Source organism: Cygnus olor, chromosome Z, assembly GCF_009769625.2.
Source record: "Cygnus olor isolate bCygOlo1 chromosome Z, bCygOlo1.pri.v2, whole genome shotgun sequence".
NCBI classification, from domain to species: domain Eukaryota; kingdom Metazoa; phylum Chordata; class Aves; order Anseriformes; family Anatidae; genus Cygnus; species Cygnus olor.
In genome coordinates, this window is record NC_049198.1 from 59,405,056 (window position 1) to 59,427,910 (window position 22,855).

At 39.1% G+C, this 22,855-nt stretch overlaps 1 protein-coding gene across 6 annotated transcripts in view; it reads left to right on the forward strand.

Annotated features, from left to right (window-relative positions):
* Nucleotides 1–22,855, forward strand: part of APC (APC regulator of WNT signaling pathway) — a 90,647-nt gene that overhangs the window by 15,982 nt on the left and 51,810 nt on the right. For 3 of the 6 annotated variants that reach the window (XM_040540130.1, XM_040540127.1, XM_040540128.1), the window contains exon 2: nt 14,129–14,281. In XM_040540130.1, the coding sequence (XP_040396064.1) occupies nt 14,147–14,281 (135 nt within the window). In that variant the 5' untranslated portion in view covers nt 14,129–14,146. Of the gene's footprint in view, nt 1–3,349; nt 3,420–14,128; nt 14,282–21,844; nt 21,967–22,855 lie in introns of those variants that run through there. The other 3 variants (XM_040540129.1, XM_040540125.1, XM_040540131.1) reach the window with 3 other exon arrangements.

Genomic DNA, 22,855 nt, shown 5'->3' on the forward strand with positions numbered 1-22,855 from the left:
AGCAACTTTACTTCACAATTTCCAAGGCAATGACAAGCAGAGAGCACATTCTGCTTCAGTGATTTTTAAAATAAAGTTAAAAGAAAGGAGGCAGTCTTTGGTTATAGCAGCTGCTAAATATTTCATCAAGTCCTGTATTAAGATGAAATTTACATTAAAACAGTGAAAACATTTCACAATTGTTTAACATGTTAATAAAATCTGTTTATGCCATTTTATAAAAGATGCATCTCTATGTAAATCAATGTGTAAAACTTGTAATGAAGTTCTGAAGATAAGATCTCTTATGTTGGTGACACTACATATCACATTTGTGAATAATACCAACCACAGTGCCTGGCAACAGGGAGAGGGAGAATTTAACTCATTATCCAACCCACTCACCATGCCCAGAGTCTCTGGAATAGTTAGTCATTGTGCATGCACAATACTAATAATGAAATATCAATCACTTCAAATATATGAAATAGTGAAAAGCTTCTGGGAAAGCTTTCAGGGAGTGGGGAAAAGGGTACTGCTGCAGAGGGTGAGGAACTGTTCCATTTACGGTCAAGTTGTCTAAAACCAGAAAATCTCTAGCGTTTTCTTTTGTCGTATTCTTAATTTTTTCAAGAAGCAAATAAATGTTTGTGAGAATGTCCTTTATGTTTTTAAAAACATGTGAATCTTAATGTGCTCAGAGCTTCTATTTAGCACCGCTTAGTAGATCTGGTTGACAAGTTCAGAAATTAAAAAATACAGCTAAACTTTATTTGGTCTCAGATTGGATTTACATAAATGTGTTAAGTTGGGAAATAGTGCACAGATTGCATAAAATATTCTATGAAAAGGTTGTTAATTTGTTTTCTGAAGCACAATTCCTACTTGTCTTTGAGAATGCTGTGCTAGGTACAGTGCAGGGATTTGGTACAAAGTAATACAAATAGTTGCATTTTGAGCTGATGAAACTGTTTTTTGATGACAAATTGTGTCCCTGGGATTCGATAGCTTACGTGCAGAGATTTTGTTCTTTTAATCAGCTTCAAAGTTCATGTAATACATAGTAGGTATTGCTAGATCTGTCTTGGGTTTTGGCAATGGTGTCTTTTAAAGGATGAAAAAGACATCTTGTTCTTTCTGCTCAATAGTTTATTTTGGGTTAGGTACTTTCCAAGTCTATACAAGACTTTTCCCTGTACAATTCCTTTTAGTGTTGTTGGTTTTTTCTGAGAGCCTGACCTTTTTTAATCAAATGCTATTTTATTGGTATCAGGTCTATTAGATGCCAGTACTGCACATAGAAAACAGTTTTGAAAGAGAGCAAAGTATGTATCACAATACCATTTATCTGTTCGGTTTCATACCATTGTTTCAACACCACTGAAGTATACAGTATGAGAAATAAACTTACTGCTAATAACATGCTGTATACTAAACCAAATTCCACTTAATGTTGGATTTTGATTCAGAGGCAAGTGCATGTGACACAATACAAGATGCCATTTTTTATGAAAATCATGGCAAAGTGGACATTACTATGAAGAAGGGAAAGCTTTCAGTCTCCCACTCAGCTGTCATGTTGGCAGAATATATTATAGAGAATTTGTGCTACTGCTTATGCTCTGCTTCTTCCATCAGTAATAGGAGAACTTCAGGCTGTTGAGCAGTGAATCTAACATCTCCCATCGGCACTGAATTTAATCAGACTTGGGCAACTTGTGAGTATCAGGCTCTCAGAGGACTAACCAGTACCAGAACTAACAAGAATCTTCTCACAGACTGAGGACTGTAGCTAGTTTTTCAGAGGTACAGAAAATAATGGAATACATCCTGTAGCCTTTGATATTCCTAATTTGGGTTCTATGAAGAGCTAGTGAAAATTAAGCCTACTTCTCAAGGTTAGTTTTTAGTTTAGCAGTATGCATTTTAGCTTGAAAGTATTGAGGATTTTAGGTTCTTGGGCATTTTCTCTGGCATCAGTTCTCTGGTATTGTCTCTACATGCTTAAATTAGTTCTAACTGCATTGCACCCATAAGTTATGAACATGATTTAAAACCATTAGTTGATAAACCTGGTTTTATAAGCTGCAACTCATGTTGCAACAGCTTGTCAACTGGTGAGTGCACATTTGGCCCTGTGTACATTTGAGTATACACTTATTCTAAGATAAATGATTTTAGGATGGAGGGGTGCACGATAACTGGGAGCATTTTGTTTTGCTTTTTCTGAGTAAGAATGGTGGCATATATCAAAGTAAGTTGACTTTTAGATCTAATGCCTGTCTAGAGTATAACTTTAAACCTGTTAAGAGTAATATGATAATTTGTTACAGCCTGAGGGATTGTTAACTCAGTCTCTGTATGTCTAGGTTCAAGAGGAAACTGATCAAAAGATAAAGACCAGAAGGATGTCCACTGTTGATGTTGCTGTTGTTACAAACCTTCTGTTAATTACCCCCAAAAACGTGGCCTGAAACATCTTTGTGTACTGTTCCAGTTAATTTTGTTTAAAATGCTTTATCACAAACTCAAGTGTGGGAACACTTATAACTAGGCATACTGTTGAGGTCCTAGAGGTTTTTATGTGATACCCTGTTGAAGGTTGCACATAATGTCACACTGTCTCCTTAATCCTGAAGACATTTAATGAAAAGTTACTTGGTAAAGAGCATCTTTCCTGAGGGTGGAGTGTTGTCTTCTAGGGGTGCAGCCCAGAAGGCCAACTGCATCCTGGGCTGCACCAACAGAGGAGTGGCCAGCAGGTGGAGGGAGGTGATTGTGCCCCTCTGCTCTGACTTTGCGAGGCCCCACCAGGAGTGCTGCGTTCAGGTCTGGGGCCCCCAGCACAAGGAGGATGTGGGGCTGTTGGAGCGGGTCCAGAGGAGGGCTACAAGGATGACCAAGGGGCTGGAGCGCCTCTCCTGTGAAGAAAGGCTGAGAGAGCTGGGGCTGTTCAGCCTGGAGGAGAGAAGGCTCCGGGGTGACCTCACTGCGGCCTTCCAGTACTTGAAGGGGGCTTATAAAAAGACGGAGAGCGACGCTTTGCTCAGTCGGATACCGACAAGGTGAGGGGGAATGCCGCCAGCAGTGCTCACCGCAGCTGCGCGCCGCCCCCCCCGCCCTACTTGTCACCGCCCCGCCCCGCCCGGGCCGTGCCGCAGCGCATGCGGGGACGGGGCCGCTCCCGGCGCGGGGGCGCGGCGTGGCGCGGGTACAGCCCCCCCCGGCGCGGCTCCGGGTGGGGGGCGGGGCCTCCGCGCCCATTGGCTGCGCCGCTGCGCCGGGCGGCACGTGACCGGCGGGGCGGGGACAGCGTCGGGGCCGGGCCGTGCCGGCGGCGCTGCGGCCGTGTCAGCGGCGGGCGGGGGGCGCGGGCGGAGCGGCCGGGCCGGGACGGGTCGGGTCTGGCGGCGGCGGCATGGAGGGACCGCGGCCATGGGGTGAGTGCGCGGCGGGCGGGGCGGGGCCGGGCCGGGCCGGGCCGTGACAGGGCGGCGGCGGGCGGCGAGAAGAAAGCGGCTTTGTGGCGGGCAGCAGCGAGCAGCCGGCACGGCACCGCTTTGTTGGTTGCGCTGCCGCAGCGGGCAGGGAGGGAGAGGAGGAGGGAGGGAGGCGGTGTGCGGGCACCCCGCGGAGAGCGCCGCCGGGAACTGGGTCACCGCCGCACCGCGCGCCCTCCGTGCAGCAACGGCGGCTGCAGCCGCGGGGCGCCTCTGCCGGCACGTTGTTCGGGCCCGGCCGCCGGCCGAGCGGGGGCTTAAACCCACCCTGCGGCTGCGTGCGGCGTGCCCGGCTGCGGGGAGCGCCCGTCGTCGGGCGGAATCCCCTCCGAGGGACTGGCGAAGGCCGGCTCGCTGTGGGCAGTCATGCCTGAAGGATGCTTCGCAGAGGTGCAGCAGGGAACGGGCGGCTGCTCGGTTTGTACGGCAGTGTTTGCAGTAGGTTGCTCCCCATATATACGTAATACGACATGGATTCATCTCATTTTCTACATACCTTTCTCCATGTGACACTCATTCTGTTCAAATCGGTCCTTAGTGCTTCTGCCTCTATTATGCACCCTTTTTATTTCTTTTACCTTCAATGGAGTTTAAGGATTCCCAAATAGTTGTCAGTATTACAGTTCCTTGAAAATAACACACAGGCATGTGCACTGGAAGCCATTCCCTGGAACTAGACTCTTCTGTATTTTTGAGGAGGCTCCAAGTAATGGGTAGAATATTTTTGCCACGTTCTTAGTCCTGTTAAATGATGCGCAAAAAAGGTTTGATGAAGCTAAATCTTTTTTTTTTTTTTTAACTAAAACACCGCCTCAAAACATTGTCTACCTGGACCTGGATCTAATTTTAGAATCACAGGTTTGCCATCTGTCAGTGAGGTATGGATTATGTTAAACTTCAGGACATCAGGTGAGGACTTAGCAGTTGGCTACTGTTGGTGATTCTAGATTTTTCTCCTATACATTCTGAATGTTCATTCCAATAGCTAAAATATTAGAAGATGCCATAGGCGCAGAGGTGTTTTCACCACTTTCTTTCCTGAAAAGAAGGAAGGTGATAAAAGCAAACTAATAGTTGTGATAATTATTATGGTGATGTTTCTTCCTTTACTTCTTCAGAAGAACCAGAAGAAGAGACAGTGTTTGTATTGTTTCACATAACAAGTGCAGTATTTCCTGTGAGTAGTCATGCTCTTTAAAATGGCAGCTTGAATAAAAGATCACTTTTAAGTATATTTCAAATGATTCATGACTGCAGACTTTCATAAGGATCATCCTTCAGATCATATCATATTTGGCAAAACTTTTGTGCAAAATACTGGGTTATGATACATGTTCTGATGCATGTTGCTGTAGTATGCAGCATATGTTGGAAATGCTTTTATCTAAACTGGGTTGCCTTTGGTCTACAAGTTCTTATGTTGGATTTCTGTATTATCATAACTTAGTAAAACGCTTTTGCTGATGAGATGTTATTAATTACTTTTGCATCAATATAACAAAATCTTATTTAAAACAGGCTATACTGCTAGTGATACACAGTAACTGAGTTATTTTTGGTGAAGACCACTGCACGTCTCCACCGATTGTTTTCCAAAATTCGTACAGGACCTGTGTGGACACATGCTGATGTATTTTCTGCGAGACAAACAGTCTTCTGTTCTCAAAAAGTGCTGAAAATGAACCCTGAAGATGATCGTGATAGATAACCTATTTAAAATAATATTTTTTCATTATCTTTGTTGTTTTTTTTAATTGAGGCTGATTTATTTGATACTATTGGTTTATTTTAACTGAAAATACAAATTAAAGAGAATAAGGACCTGCCTCAGGCTTTCTGATGGCTTAAACTTCCTGGAATTGAATCATTAAAAGATGATGAAAAATGAAAACTAAACAGCAGTAAGTCATACGCAGTGAGAGCATACGCAATTCACTATGAATAGCAAAAATGATCATGCCGAAGAATGAGTGTTCAGGATCGTGAATCATCCCTGGTCCAATATAAGTTATGATTCAAGTGATGTCTGGACTGCTTTGTGTTCAATATAGTATTTAAATGCAAATCATGTTTCGTGTTTTCGCAGTTGTATTCTGAATGCAGCATGACTAACCAGCTAAGGAACTTCCCGACACAGAATTCTAAAGGAATAAGTGAGGTTTTTGTCTTGAGAATGTAATGAAAGCTGAACATGACTGTGTATAGCCTGAAACATACGACTTCTGGATTTCCCTCTGTTTGTACTAATACGATTTTTTAATTAGTTTTTTTAGTAAAATCCTAAAGGTGAAGTCATCTCTATTTAACACACACACATGACTGCCATTAAACTCGACCTGTAACAAGGAAGGCAGGTCATGGTTTCCGATCAAACCGCCATCTTCCTTCTCTCCTTCCTCATGGTCTTTTGAAGAATGCAGAGAGTGTGGATCTCTTCTTATTTTGGCACCTTCATCAGCCAAGCTGTGTTTTGATAAGGAAGAACAGATGATGCATCTGCTTATGATCGTTTGTGAGTACAGGCCGAGAGCGTGAGCTATGAAGACTGTCATTGCTAGGGCAAAACATACAGCATTCTGTACTACCTGCATTTGAAGGTGTAGCAGGTTGACTTTTGTGCATGATAAAGCTCCTGCTATATTTGAAAAATTGGTGCAGTAGAGATTTTGCAGCATACTTAACGGTGTTATTGATCTTAAGGAACATTGTCCAGAAAATATAACAGTGGATCAATAGGTCTTGTCAAATTACGTATTAATTTAGGGAAGAACAAAAACAACAGCAACAACAACAAAAAACCTTCACCCTATCCCGCAGTCAGAAGGGTTTAAGAAGGTCAGGTATACTAACACTTAAGTATTTTGTTCTACTGCCCACAAAGATAATCTGTGTGCAGATGTAGATAGAAGAACTAAGAAGAAGTTTGTCTTGGTGCAGGTGAGGTTAGGAAGAGAAAGTTGAGCACGGCTTACTTTCCAAGGGATTTCACACATTGAGTTAGGATAACTGAGAAGGGCTTTTCTTCTGGATCTTGTTTCTTCTACAATGGCCAAAAAACCCACAGGAACTCAGAGTACCTACCCTAGAGATTATCATAGAGATTATCACTTGGTATAATTTGTTGTTGGTTCTCAATTTCAGTTACTTGAAATTTTTTAAAGAGTTACATTATTTGCAGCCACTTTCTCATATCCAAGTCCTTGCTGCCGAAGCAAGCTCAAGAACAAATGAAGAACAGTTTTCTGTGACGGCTGTTTTCTACTCTTCGCTGCATGTCTCTGACCTGAGCATGCAAATGTAGAACGAATGAAAGCTTGAACAGAAGGTGCAAGACCTGCTGTTCCATTCATGGCAATTCTTACTTTCTGCTGAGTATTTTCTTAATTCTGTTCAACCACACCCAAAGCCATCGAGTCTTTTCAGTCTCCTCGTTATGTTTGCCTGCCTGCTTAGAGCAGATGATAAAAAGGCAAACACAATACCCTCCTGTCAGGCTGCTGCTGACTGGAAGATTTATTTGGGGTTTGTTCTTTGCTGCAGGTAGGGGTAGAAGCAATGAAATGTGCTGGCCAAATAGGACATTTTAATAAAGCATAGGTCTGCCACAAGGTAAAAATAGTATAGTTGATCAGTGTGATGCTGGAGAAGGCAGAAGTTTGATTTCTGTGTGTGTGAAAGAATCAGGGTAAAAGACTCTTATGACCTGAGGCCGATGCAGTATTTTTCAGTGAGTACAAAAGAACAATGTTAATACCTATGAAAGATAAGCATTTTAAATTAGCAGGCCTGGAAGACTTGCCCCCAACTGGACTGGGTAAGACAATCTGTGGCCTAGCGATAGTCATTTTTGATTAAATTCTTAAGCACAGCACCTAGAGTGCTTGTACTTTGCCAGAGTTAAAGAAGGACTAGCAGAAAGATAACTACATATAAACCATTTTCCTGAAGACCAGCTTCAGACAGAATAATGGAAAACCTAATAAAGGATTTAGTCAACAGAAAAATTGAATTAATGCAAATCGGCATGGCTTGATATGTTCATAGTAAGAATGGCCAAAAAATTATTGCTTTATTCTCTGGCTTATATTAAAAAATGTCTAAAAATGGTAAACCTAAGGCTGAGATTTGTAAGGGTGGCTGGTTTACCTTAGAACAGCTGTGCTGGATTTTTGTTTCTGTCTGTCAGCCTTGCCAGTCTTTAGGGAAGAGTTGTGTAACAGCTGCTGAACCATTGTGGTTAATGGCCCAGCATACTAAATTAAACTGACACCTATTTCAGATTACCTTGGTAGTCAGGCAGTAATCTGCAGTGGTTTAGCAGCTGCTGCATGAGCAGCTGAGCCCTTCTCTCATCCTTGGGTGGGAACCTTGTGGAGATGGGAAGGGCAGGCAGCTGGGGCTGGCACCCTTACAGCCATGCCAGTGTTAGCCCTAGTCTCTTCCAAGTCAGAACCCTTAGACTCGGCACTTTGCAAAATGTGTTTTGAAGTGTTTAAGCTAAACTAATTGGAAAAATCTCAAATATGCAGAAATGACTGTGTAATTTTTTTCCTGAATTCGGTGTGATAAGCCCACAAAGAAACAATTCCCCCTTCAGCCAGCTGTGAATGAATGACCGAAAAATGACAATGGTAAAGAATGATAAGGACAAGATACAGAGCTCAGCACAGGACAACTGGGTAACGCTTGTGGGTATAGAAAGAGATCAAAGTTGATAGTCTTTTCCAACTGTACTAAATTATAATCTAGATATTTATCAATTTTAGTTGCAATGATTACAAATTGTTACCTTAAGATAAACTACATTCTGAAAAATCTCCAGTTACAGTGTGCAGAAGCACATCTGCTTACCAGTGGTGATGGTAATAAAACATTAAATTTTGTTTGCTTTTTAGAGAGTTGAACAAACATCTCTTTTGCTACTTTCAACAAAGTTTGTAATCTGTAATCAAATTAACTGGAGCCGTGGTTGACATTAATGTTGTTTGAATTGACCTTTTTGAAGAAAGTAGTTTTGCTTTTTGCTACTGATTTTTGTAGCTGCACAACTTAACTGTTAATAATAGTTATATATAAGTATATATGTATCTATATATCACCCTCAGGCAGCTCATGTAGGTCCCAGAATAATAATTCTATTGAAAAATTTTTAATTGAAATAAATAGGTTGTAGGGAAAAATGTTACCTAGCCTTACATACAGGCGATAACAGTTCTCTATGTTGTTGAAAAAGTTCTTGGTAGGGTTTTATGTTTCAGATTATTCTTTATCCTCTTCTGAAAAGACTAAGACAAATTTGTTGTACAGAAGTTGTTTTATAAAATACTATGCTCTGCTAATAATTACATTTTTTTATGGATTAAAAAAAAACAGTAATGGGAGTCTGAAATATTTTCATAAGAATATTTGATTAATGTATCACAAATTACTGAGCTTGGGGTTCTTAAGTAGAACTTCAGGGCTCTTGAGTACATGTGCTCATTAATTTCAAAGAAAAGAAGAAATGCTCTGATCAATAAGAAATAAGTGCTGAGAAGATACTGTTTTTTTGTTTGTTTGTTTTTTTGCCTGCCTGGGATTTGAGACTAAAAAGAGCATATCTAAACTCCCAGTTCTTGGGCAGTTGTTACTTGTGCAGTTTTTATTAAATGTGGGAAAATGCATATCTGAATCTTAACAGTACATTTGCATAAATGTAGGCTTCTCATTAATTTTGGTTATAGAGTGTGAAAGAGTTATATCTAGCTTGAAATTCTTCTTTGTGTATATTCACGCGAACTGCTGATTCAGTACAGCATGAAATTTGTTGTCATAATTTCACCTTACTTTGATAAGGGATCGAGAAGAAACCTCTTGAAGCTGAGAATATGGGTAAGGGGCCTAGGAGACCTAGATTTTAGGTGCTTCTTATATCGAGGGAGTTAGTCTCAAAGTTCCTGTATCCCAGGAGGGTTGTTTCCTGGAGTAAATCTAGAAAAAGGGGTGTCTCCATTCTTCCATTCGAGTCATGACCCCTCTGCAAAGAAGACAGACAGAGTGCAAAAGGGACTTTGACTCCGAAGCATAGTAGTGAACTTCCCAAGGGTGGGTCGTGCTCCAGGTGTCATGCATTTTCCTTTGGGATGAATTAAGTGTGGAACTGGCATTGGAGTGCAGAATTCTTCCCACTCCCTTCCCCTTCACGGGGTGGTGGCGTTGTATGTGGAGCGGAGAGTGATTTAGTCTTGGTTCTTCTGATCCTGGCCCCAAGAGCCTTGAATGTGTTTCTGTGTATGTGTGCAATGGACAAACTTCAGGATGATGGGCCAAGTGTAAACTATTCATGCTTTACCGTGTGCTGGTGATGTGATCTCTACCATGAAAAACAGCGTATGTGACTGTGAGTCCTCTCTGCAGAGGGCTCTCGTTCTTCCCTCATGGCAAGTGTTTAAACTACTAAGAAGTTACTAGGACAGAGTAAAGTGGTACTGCTCATTTCTACTGCTGCCACCAATTCTGTGTTTTAAAAATGTTTTTTGTACTCAAGTAATTTATTTGGAGCATAAATCCAAGAATTGGTATCTGCAGCTGAACTCTGATCTGATGCATCTAGTTTGAGGCTGTGGGAGGCAGCTATTTCTGGAAGACAGGCAGATCTTGGGGTGTGTCCTTTATACCGTGTTCTTAGGAGGCAATGTAAGTGAATGTTCAGAATGACTGTTAAATGGCTTCAGTTTTGGGGTGTTAACTGAATGTGCATGGGACAGCTTGTGTCTCACTGACCCTTGTGATTTCAGTCTGCCTGAGAGAAATCTGGTGTTCAGCGTCAGAAAGCCTGGGTGTTTGTGGTCATGCATATTACCTGTCAGTTTCCTCCATTTTAAAATGAAATAATGAAGTCCTTGGTGAAATGCCTTCACATTTCATTATTTCGAAAGGTGCTGAAAGAATGGATGTAGGAGAAAAAGATACAGATGGATTGAAGATACAGGAAAAAGTACAGTACGTAGGAGAGATGAATAAAAGTATAGTGTTGTTTTGTGATGAAGTTTAGGAATACAAGACTGGATTTCTGAATTGCTGAGTACCATTTCTTCCTGTGCAGTGAGCTAGGCAAGGATGTTGCTGAATTTACAACTTCTAATGGTAGCTCACGGTCTATGTTGATTAATGACCAATTTATAGCCATTTCTTCTGTGTCAGTATTGTGTTTTAACATAAATATTTTTCTCCTCCTTGAGCGTTTTCCCCTCCCTGATAATAAAGCGTAGCTATGTGATTACAGCTGTTCTTGCTGAAGAAGAAAGGTTTGCCTGTCAAGTCTCTTCTCCTGAGAGACTCTGCAGTCCCCTGATCACTTAGCATCTTTCTCTGCACCCAGTTGCATTCACTTTTCTTGCCTGTACCTTGTAATATGGCCTGATAACTCCAGGGGTCATGATTGCTTTCCAGGTGTCAAGGTCATGTTGGTAGTGCTCTGGCGTACAGTAACCTGACTGCTGCGAGGTTCACATTACTGCTCCCCACTCACTGCTTGCTTCCAAATGACAGGATTCCAGCTCACAATTTCACCCCCTTCATACTGCACAGGTCCTCACATTCTTTATGTATTATATGTAGCCCTCTGACCTCATGAAGCTTCTGGAATTCATGGCAGCAAGTTTACTGCCACCCAGCCATTCCTGGTGCCTAGGTTTAAAAGCCAAACGTTTACAAGTACCCGTCGCAGACTGGTTTTGGTGGAAATTCACTGGTGACCTGGCTCCAGCCCATCAGCTTGGCTTTGAGCGCTGCCCAGTGTCATCTTGTCTTTGATTTATTCCTTATCCGTGTACAATCTTCCTGCTCATAACCTCATCTGATTTCACATGTGGCACCGTGTCAAATGCTTTGGTGTAGTCAGAGTAGGCCAGATGTATTACTTCTAAAAAGTAGTTTGCTGTTCCCCTCAAACATTTTGGTAGTCTGCCCTTTACAGGCAGGAAAAAAAAATACCTTGGAGGGCTGGGGAGGTGAGTAAATATCTGCGTGCCCCCAGGAAGCCCAGGTGCCTTAGCCAGTGGAGTGTCAAGAGTCACTGTAAGCAATGCCTACATGGCCAGCAGTCTGTTCTCGGTCCAGCTTTCTGTGCTGTTGCAGCCTTTTGGGTGGTGTAGGGAGGGTGTTTTTTGTAGCAGGGACCCCTGCAGCAAGTGTTGGAGCGGTGTGGTACTGGGATTGCAGAACTAAGGTGGAAACTCTGCCTTTCCCTTGTGTGGTGGTGTCCGTGCCAGCACCAGGTACTGCCCTTCGCCTCTCCTCTAATGCTTCAAGTAATACCACAGGGATATTCAGGTAGTGGATTCAGGCTTCAGCCCTGCATTCCCCCAAACCTTGTTCTGTGACCAAAACCTTGTAATGTTACCGAAACATATGTTGTGTTGATTTTTTTGATTTTGTTTTGTTTTGAGGGAGGGGAGGTTTCTCTTTAAAATTCCTGTAGTACCATGCAATGTTATGTGAATGCTGCTGTAGTGCAGAGCAGCTGCCAGGCATTGCTGCATTTCACATTCGTGCCAGCGGCCTGCAGCGCCTCACCAGCCAGCAGCAGTGAGCTTCTCGCTGTTCTCTGGCTCCCAGTTACAATACAATGCTAATTTTTATAACTGCTAGAATTGGAAACATCTACAAGCTATCTACCTTTCCCCGGGTTTGTGCAGAATTGTCCTTGCATTTTATGTTCTGAAAAGAAATATAAACTATAGCTTTTAGTTTTACTAATAAGAATGCAAAAATAGTAGTTACTAAATACATCCATGAAGTGGAACAGAAGCAGTCTGGCATTGTTTTTTCATTAAAACTCTCTTTAACAGCGTTCCACCTTTTAGGTGAAACTGGTGGTAAAAGCACAGAATTCACGGAATAATTCTCTCAAAGTCAGGTCTCCCTTAAAGTATGACCAAATCGTGTAAAAAAAAATAATAATAATAATAATAATTATTATTATTAGGAATTTTTTTCTTCAGCTTATTTATAGTGTCATGGAAATCACAATTCCATAAATGGTAGGCTTCTTCCTTGGCCTTTCTGTAATGATGACAGATGTTTAGGACACGAAGATCTGTTTCTTGAAAAAGAAATAAGCTAGTCATATCAAATACTCTATAGCTTTTGTTATTTTTCCTGTTTTCAATGGTATACATTCTTCCTTATATTTCATTCAGTTTAAATTCAGAAAAATTAAACTTAATTTTCAAATTTTATATTGGGGAACTAAATGAAACCTCTTACGGTAATTTTACTTACCTTTTAGTTGACTTGATAATTCAATTAAGATTCATCTGGAAGAGCCAACTTGATTATATAAGGAGTTACACAAGCAGGAATGTCAAAGGCTTAATGAGAGTATACACAGAAAATGCACTCTTGCTAGTGTAGTTTTCAGGATAGCTTGCAAGCTGTATTTGCAATACGTTCCAGAAGTTTAGAAAAACTGCTGAATAGGAGGCTTTAGTTGTTTCATGTTTTCCAAAGTATTGAAGTAACAATAAAAAGGAATCTTGTCCTGTGAAGTTATGTTTTTCTATTTCGGGTTTAACATCCTGTACCTAGGAAATTCTCACTATGATGTTAGAAGGGTAACTTGTACTTACACAATGTGGTGGGCTTCTTGTTATTCTGATGAATAAGAAATTGATAATTTTAGCTGTAAAGAGCTTTGAACATGGTTAGCCGTGTTTAGTTATATTGTTTGTTAGAGGAAGAACTTCATTTTTTTGGTATTTGAAAAGTGGGAAACAATTTGAATTTTTATCATTTAGTTTTTTCTTTCTCCTTTGTAATGGCTGAGTAATTTTGACTTAAGACTCTGTTACAGTATTAACCAAAATAACGCCTTTTGAAAAGGCATGTATGACCTATCAGCACAATCACTGTAAAAACAGCATGGTTTGTGCCATAACTTTCCTACACATATTTACAATATGAGGTATCTTAATACTAAGAATTGGCTTTTGTCTGTTTCTTCTGCTGTGCAATATGACCACTTCTTGGGTTTATATTGCATGAATATTTCCTTTAATCTTCATTGCTTGGAGTTGTGTTTTTTTCTTTTTTTAACAAAACACTCCATTACTAGCACATTTATGCTTTTATTCTGTTAAAATTTGTCAGTATTTACAGTTCTCTTTTCACACAACATCTCCATTAGTCTGGTCTGTTCTAAGGAATCTTGAGCCATTGGACTGACCACCTTTTGTTTCATAAAACCTGTAGGTAGGCGGCATCTTCTAGATATGTTTGGCAGTGCTAGTTGATTATACATAAATGATTAAATATGGTCTCTTATCTCTATAGTTTCTTATTGCTAGAATTGAAGTGCCAATGAAAGGAATGTTATTACATGATGCTGTGACTTTCCTTCATGTATTCTGGGTTTCCCTTGTACCTAATGCAGTCATTAGTGAACTACTTTCATAAGCATAATCATGTGTATCAAATGGAAGCCCGTTGGAAAAAGCCTTTGAACTGGCATTCATTTTAGGCACGGACAGTTTTGTTTAATGGGTTTAAATTAAACGTTTAGAAAGTTCAGTGGTAAGTGGGACCGAGAAAATTTTAGTTAGATAAATTTGGGTTTTTTGTTTGCTTTGTTAAAATGCTTATGTTTAGTATTTTCTCTTATTTTTTAGGGCTGAGGGTAGCCCAGGATGGCAGCAGCTTCCTATGATCAGTTGTTAAAACAAGTTGAGGCATTAAAGATGGAGAACTCCAACCTTCGACAGGAGCTAGAGGACAACTCAAATCACCTAACAAAACTGGAAACTGAGGCATCTAACATGAAGGTATTGCAAGTGCTACCTATCCTTTGTGAATCATTGTTTCTGTTGATGCCTTTTGTATTTGATTGTGTGTGTTTCAATGGACTGGTAGTTGTTCAACAATTTCAGTGTGCTTCAAGATTCCTACAAGACTTCATTTACAGGCTGTGTAAGGGAAACGGGTATTAATCAGATTTACTTAATAAAATGTACTGTTTTTTGTTGTTGTTTTTTTTAAATTTGGAAATCAAAATATTTCAAAACTGTTTTTAGAAGCTCCTTCAAGTTTTCTAGCTTTTTTCCTGGTGTATCATAGTAAGTACTACCATTTTACCACTGCTGTACTTGCCAGCAGAAAGTCATGGGAGAGGCTGGAGACTGTCAGTGTTTTAAGGTAAGTTTAATAATTTTGGGGTTCATTAGAGTTACAATATATAGCATCCCCCCCAAAAAAGTTCACTTTAAAATAAGACCAGAAGCCTCCCCCAAGGCCTAAATTCATACAATAATTTCATCCACAAATAATTCATACAATAATTTCATCCACATCTATCTATCTAATAATTTCTTATGTCTAGGTGTAGGCTTTGAGTGACCTATCCAGCACAAAACACTAGGCGAAAATGGATTTTAGACTGATTTTGATAAACTGGAAGATATATAACAGCTGCATCTATGTGACAATGACCCTGAAGAAGGCAAAATTTCAGAAGCATTCTAGCAGCATTAATAGGGTGCCATTCTTGAGCTGACAAATCTTGCTTCTTTTTGCTAACAGCCAGCAGAACCAGAGCACTTCTGGTACCGAAGTTAATACTGTTCTCTCTGCAAATGCTACTGCATAGCATAGGCTACCTCTAAATATTAAACAACATTTGTGGACAGTGGTGTCCATCTCCTTGCATTCCCATCTTCGTATCATTGACTTACTGTTACCTTTACAGCTGATCTTTATTTTTGAATACTGTAATCTGATTACTATAGCAATTAAAAAAATACTTTTAATTGAATTTTCCTTTCCTCCAGCATGTAGAATGACGTATATATTCTCTGTCAGAAGGATTTTTTTTAATTCTGAATCATTGTCATTAGAAATTACAACACTTAACCGAAAAAATTGTAGTTTTTATATTTAAACCTCACGTTGCAGGGTAAAATGCAAATCTCTCTTCTACCTAAACTGAGATGAAGTAATAGTCTGTAACACACCAGCTACTTGAAACTGTATTTGGTATTAGCAACTGTGAAAAACAACTGTTTGCTTGCTTAATTCTCTATGTGAAAGCTAGATCTGTTACTTACACTGTTTTTCTTAAGATAATATTATAACAAAGCTATCAGTAACTTCCCTTCTCTCTCTGTCACTGCTGTCTAAAATTTCCTTCACTGCAGGAAGTGAAGAATGGGATAAATGATCTTCACAGTTTTGAAAAGGCAAAAACAAAAATAACTTTTTTCCCTTGCTTGTTGCCATACAGCTCTTTTTGTGTGTGTGTAGATAGATAAATTTCCAGTGACATAGAGACAGGCATTAATGCCTCTAGGGCATTAATTCGGGATGTGGGACAGCCTTATTCCCTTACTTAAAATCTCGTGGATCACCAAACTGAAAGCAGTTGTATCACACTCTACAGAAAAGTGTTTATGCTTGTATTCCAAGTAGATACCTCATATTTTCTCTCCTTAAATGACAAACTGAATATGAGGAATTTATCCTCAAACACCTCCAACTCAAGTGTCAAGCTCAGGGTTTCTTTTCATTTCGGAGGGAGGAGGTTGTTTAGACTAATCTGATTTTTTTTCCCATATTCTATCAGAAAATCCCGGGCATATCTGTTCTTCGTGAGTGCTTGCTTCTGGACCCGAAGCAAGATGCCATTTCTTTCTCTTGTTTCAGACGTTTGAAAAGGATTGAAACCTTGCTTTGTCTTCCTTATGTTGAATTTAAAGGATATTATGGGAATCATCTTAGGTACTGGAGCGTGTGGGTGAAAAAGTTTGATGGGGATCCTGCAGGATTCTGTTCAGTCAGGAGACGATTTTAGTATTGTATGTTTTCAGAGAAAGTACATAGTGGCTTTGTACCACTGAAAGAAGCTGCTTTCTTCATGGTTTGTATGGTTCCAGTGCCATGATTAGGGATAATTGCAAGAAAAGTAATTAGAAGAAACAGGGAACTGCAGATAGAAGGTCTCTGGGCTACTATATAAGTAGTTAAACTCCAAATACTTTCAAACTCTAGTCCTTTGGGATGGCACATAAGCACTGTAGAGCTGTAGCCACTCCTCCTGCCAAGTGCAGTCCCAAACATGAAAGGGATAAAGGGAGTGGTAGTGGGGCAGATGAGCTGTGGTTGCATGACATTATGTGCAGCAGTGTTGTCGTTGTTATACCATTCACTTTGATCTGTAGAAATATTTCATAGTATTTCTTCGGACTGTGCTAGTATGTTTGCCTATTCTGCCTTATATTCTTTAATCAGTCATGGAAGGCAGTCATTGGGAGGAGCATTTTAAAGACACCATTGAATATCTTTAAAGAAATTGATTCTGAAAGTAGTAGTGTTAAAATGTTGTGCAAGTATACCTCATTTTTATAATCTCTCAATTTCAGAAATGTAAGATAATCATACTAGAATTAAAAGCTTAACATGAGCTCATCTTACAGATGCATTTATTGTAAACTACTGCTGACCTATATAAGAACAACATCTGCATCTGAATGCTTCATTTTTAAAGATATTTTTCATAATTAAAAGGGAAAACTGTTCTTTGCTGACCAAAAAAGGACGTGAGGGGTAAACAAAGAAAGATGAATTCTATCTGGGTGCCAAAATGACTTATAAAACAGTGTACACTTTTTTTTAATTTGTGTTGTCTTAGAGATGAACTCTTCAAATAAAAGAAATCCTTCAGAGTATTATGACTAACTTGGGAAATTCAGTTGTTACTGTTGGCTTACTGTCAGATGAAACAAGCAGTTGTGTGATAAAATGTTCTCTCTAAATAAACAAATACGCTGTTTGATGGTCAATGAATTAATGATGTTGGACCATAAACATAAAAGAACAGTTTAAGTGTGTAGGTGTAGATAGTAAGCATAACCACATAAAACGCAGACTGTGGACAAACTTAGGAAAAAATGGACTAGCAAATTCGAGCTCAAAACCTGTAATATTCTTGAAGAGACAAAAAGCAGTCCAGTATGTACACAGAGCTATAGTCCAAGCTCTACTACTACTTGCCTGTAAATGTACAACTCTGTCAGAAAAATACCTTAATTTTTAAGGCATAAATTGCAAGTGAAGACTGTCCTACCTGGTTTATGTGAAGAACAGCTGTTAAGGATGGTACATTTTTTCATATAATACTGAATTCATATTAATATTTTTCCCCACATAAGTTCTGTGTGAAAATGGTTACTTTTAATTTAATCTCAGATACGTAAACGCTTGCAAAAGCATAACTTCCGTTATGTTTGATTTCCATGCTTGCTCTGTCTCTGGTTGGATTTCATTCTAAAATAATAATTTCGTGTTGTCTTGTGTAAGAAAGATGCCAACTTTATTACATGCGCTGCTCTGTGAGCAAAATGTCTTCCCTTTTGTGTTTATATAGCACATTTAAAATTGTTTTCCATATTTTCCGGCTCACTTAATGTCCTCTATACTGTTTCTACATGTATCAATACAAAATAGATTGAGATATCGTGATATTTTTGAGAAGTGTTCTAAGTAGCTGAATCTACACTGTAAAGAAACAAAGCAATGGTTAAACTTCTGTTCTATGGAATCTTTTTTCTTTTCATGTACATAAAACACACTTTTCATATTTTTAAATTTTTTACATTTATTTTTTGGAGTTTTTTGGCAGATCATTACCTTCATATAAATATTGTAGTTGTAATAATTTTCTGTGTTTTTGTTTTTGTTGTTTTATTTTTATTGTTTGTTTACAGAATTCAGATTTAAAAGACGAACTCCTAGAGAGCTAGTTACTGTGATGTTCAGCGTGGGTCCAAAGAGTGGTTTATTTTTGACATGGAAAGTATTTGTGTTTTTTCTGTAAATTAGCAGGGTAGTAAGCCTTATGATGCTTTTTATTGTTGGATTGGAACAGATTTTGACTAAACAAAAAAAATAGTGCTGATATTTTGAGAATTTTGATTTTGAATATGTTTGTACAAGGTTTAGATAATTGAAAGTAACTGCAAAAGATGCTTCAAGCCAATATAATATACCAGATTTATTTTAGGTTTGTGTATGCTTTGTGCAGTTGATTGATTAATACTTTAAATTAGCTGAATTAAAGGTCAGTGGTGTGCTATACAAGATGCCATGGTGCCTGTTCCATGTGTAGTGGTCATGCTGGATTTGTGAGAATATGGGAAAGCTTATTTCTTACAAGAACTGTGTGATTTTTATATAAAAAAAAAAACTTGCATTTTATTTTCTCTGCAAATATAACTTCCTATCATTCTTTTTGTGACTATTTAAAGAGATGAACATACAGATCCTTAGCAGGAATAGCAGAGTCACTAGCAAGATGCCAATTTAAGAGAACAGTTAGAGTAGCTTGGTTGTTTGATGAAAAAGAAGGAATCTTAAAAATGCACTGCTTCCAGCTTGGAGTCTGTTTATAAAAACAGGAGATGGATGTTCAGAGTGTTTCAGGAGCAGACTCACTAGCAGTGTTTTGTCACTGTTACACTTTTTGCTTAGGAACTCTTTCTCAAGGTCTGGAAGCGGGATTTTGACTTAAGAGTTTAAACAACAGCAAAAACAAATAATGCTGATTTTTTTACACCAAGAATACCAGTGATTGAATCGTATCCTTTTTTAGAAAAGTTTACACTTGCAGAAACATAAAAATTTACATGTTATTGGCACCCTTTATTCCTCATGTGCACATTTTAAGGTTTGGTTCAAAGTGTCTGCCAAGAGAAAGCAGTTACATATTCTGAAAGAGGCTTTTATCTAATGCTTTCCTGATTAGCTAAACAGGTGATTGCATATTTTTTTAAACTCGCCTTCCTCATTTACTGGTCAGACCATCTCCTGCTTAGCCACTATTTCTTGATACTTAACCATGAGAACCTGCTTTGTTCTGATCAGTTGTCCCTCTGATCATCAGTGTTAATGATCCTCATTGTAAAGCACTGAAGATGCCAAGAAGTTTTTCTGTTTCTGGCACAGGAATCCATTTCAATGTATCATGATAATCCATGTGCTTGCAAATCAGAATTTGAAGTCTGTCATATTTGAAGCCTGACAGAAATCCCTGAAACATACTGCTCACAAATTGTCACATGTTGTATGCATGCATGGTGTGTATCTTCCTATACATAAGTTTAGTCGGGTAAACAGTGGATACATACAATTAATGGATACCCATATGTGTAATCCCATCTTCAGTAATCTATCAGCGGTTTTTACTATAAAATACCTGAAATTGTGTATTTTACTACTGTGTCAGTTAAACAGGTCTTTCCAATCACTTTCCAAAAGGAGAGTGTTTGTTGCTTCACCTTGCTTTTTTTCCCTTTTTCTTCTATCTTTGGAAAAAAGATTTATAGTTGACATCACAGAGTAGAGTATTTCAGCAAGGCATACAGCAATAAAAAAAAATTGAAGAATGATGTTAAGATATGAAAGTAAAATATTCAGTACACAGAAGAGAAACACGTTAGAATAGATGTATTTGATCTGGAATTCCTCTTAGTGAATAGGCTAGTAAGCAAGGGTAGTAAGCAAACTGCAGTGTAACTGTGAAATGCTTGTATTTGAATCTTAAATTTTAGTATGGTAGGTATGTCTTTGTGCTTTCTGTCACAGACTGGAATACTAGCATTATTTCCAGAGCAGTCACTGGAAGTCTGATTTCCAGGTGTTACGAGGTATCTGATACTTTCACAAAGGGATTGGGACAAGTATAATAGAGTGGGTTGTAGTTGTTTGATAACTAAAAGCAGTGTAGTAATATTTCAACAGTAATTGCACATACAGAGCTTAGAGATATTTCCCTGATATACAGAGAGCATCTCAGGGGTTCTGTCTGAAAATTTATTATCAACAATAGAAAACTTCAGCATGAAGGTCTAAAACAGATACAGTGAAATGTCAGAAATATTTGATATTCACTCAAGTGTTTTGAAGCAATTCGTGTATGAAATTACTGAACTGTCAAAAGTAAGGTGTAACTTATGCCACCCTCTGGTTTTCAGCAACTAGAAGATTGAGGTATAACCCCCCTGGCTTTCAGAAAGTGGGTTACAGCCTAGGAAAGAGGAAAAATCATTTCCCAGAGTGATCTCGAGATACGGGTGCTTAAAACTGCAGTTAACCAAACATTTGCACAGTGTTCCTTGGCTTGTCAGCCAGTCATTTCTTGTTTGTTCATGTATCACAAAATTTCTCTGTGGTAGGTTCCCTCCTCGCAGCAATTCATCACGTATAGCTTCTTAGTCAAAGCTGCTTTCCTATATAATCTACACTGCGTCAACTTTATTGCTTTAGGTTTGGACCCCTGTCTCCCGGGCTTCTTACCCAGCATGTTTTCACTTTCTTCCTTATATATCTTCCTTTACCCTTATGTTTAATAGATAGCAAATAATGACACACTGTCAATCTCTAGAATTCAAACTGAAGATAATCTTTTTTTTAACTTGACTCTTCCACCAAACAGACATCTGCACTGCTTATCAAATTTGTGTATATAATTTTCCTGCAAGATCCTCTGCTTACTTAAGTCCTTCTGGTTATAATAACCACTGGTGCTTGTCAGACAATGATCGCAATCTCTATTATGTGTTTAAAATGCCCTCAGTGTGAGTGTTATGGAAGGTGGCAGGTGTGATGCCACTTTTCAAGAAAACATCCTAGGGAAAAACTGCTGATCTCCCTCAAAGATTCTTGAAGATTTGGGAAAGTTCTTTGATTGCTCTGTGAGTTAAAGGTAGAAAATAAAGAATAGAATAAACAATAGAGTAAATGATCTTTTTTTTTAGTGTAGTCAGTAGTGACCTAGTGAGATTTCTGCTATGACTTGATTTTTTTTCAACATATAAGTTATTTGGAGGAGAAAAATAAAAATAAAAAGATGTAAAAGTGTTGTAAAAATGAGCGCACTGAGTGTGAAGAGCTGCAGGATTTTGTGGCATTGAGTGACTGAGGAAATAAGTGCCAGATAAAATTAAGTGCATTTGGATGCCAAAAATCAATCAGGGGTTAGTACTACCAGAGATGCAGATTCAGGAAGTCTGCAAGTTAAGCACTGCTGGAAGCTGGGAGGAGGGATACACAAGTGAAATGAACAATGTATTTTTTGTTCATGTATCTGCTCTGGGTTTCTGCCAAGGTAGGATGTTGGCATGGACTGGCATTTGGTCTGACTCAGTGTGAGGATAGTGCCTGCTTTTGCTTCTGTTCTTGTTTTCCCAGTAGGGTCACAATCTCTTAAGACTGGTTGGAGCAGAGCCCCAGGAGGAGGAGGAGGAATCTTCCTCCCTTCTAGAGCTCCTGAGCATTATGAAGGAGAGGGCCTTCAGAGTCCAGGTGTGGGAAGGGATGGTGGGAGGGGGAGAGAGGAGGGAAGGTGATAACTTGCTGGGGAGCCCGTAACTGATGAAGAGATCCTAAGAGACTGCAGTAGAGAGTAGGAAATGGAGCAGTCTGCCTGGCTGGTGATGGAAAGAGCCCTTTCTCTGAGCAGGTAGCAATCTATAGCGTGTGCTGCAATTCACATCTGTCCTGCAAGGGGTGCAGTAGGGAGGGAAGAGTTGGATGGAGTCTCAGTAATTGCAGCAGAAGTGTTTTTTCAAGTCATTTAGATTGTTATTATTTTCTATTAAAAGGTTCACTAATTGTCCTGGTTTATAGCTTAGCTTTTTGTTCTGTTTAAAACCTTTTCAGTTGTCTTTGGGAACTCAATAGAAAGTCTTAATGAGAAGATCTAAGCAGATCCACTGCATAGCTCTGGTCCTAAGAGTAGCACAATCCTCAGTACGTTAGTTCATGGAAAAGTACTTCTGCAAATAATTTCAGGAATGTTTTTTTCTTTTTTTGGTGAAAATTTGTACTGTAACATGTTAATTGGGACAAAAATGTTTGAAAAGTTAACTTTGAAAATTCTATATAAGGTGGCTCTGAGATAACATGATAGAGAGTGGTGGGGTTTTTGTTTGTTTGTGGGTCGTGTGCTGCTTTGTGGTTGTTAGGAAACTTGAGTTATTAGATTATTTTAGAAGGATGGGAGTATTTGAGTAGAGTTGCCCATACAATCCAGTTTTTTGTTATAGTTTATGAAGCAGTTGCAAAGGATTGTGATAATACTGTGAGGTCAATGACTATGTTTCTGTGAGACTGTTGAAATGTTGCCATTTCTTACTGTATCCTTTGCTTCCAGTGTTTTATTTTTCTTCCCATCATCCTGGTTCTGACTGTATATGTTTGTCTTACAACTTTTTAGAGAAGGATCCTGTTTACATTGGTACAGATGGGAGTGAAAGAAACTTTTTGCTTGCCACTTAGAGCAGTTAAACATAAATTTTCCTTCCTTAATTAGCTTGTGTGTCACCAGCTAATCAGAACCTTCTAGCATG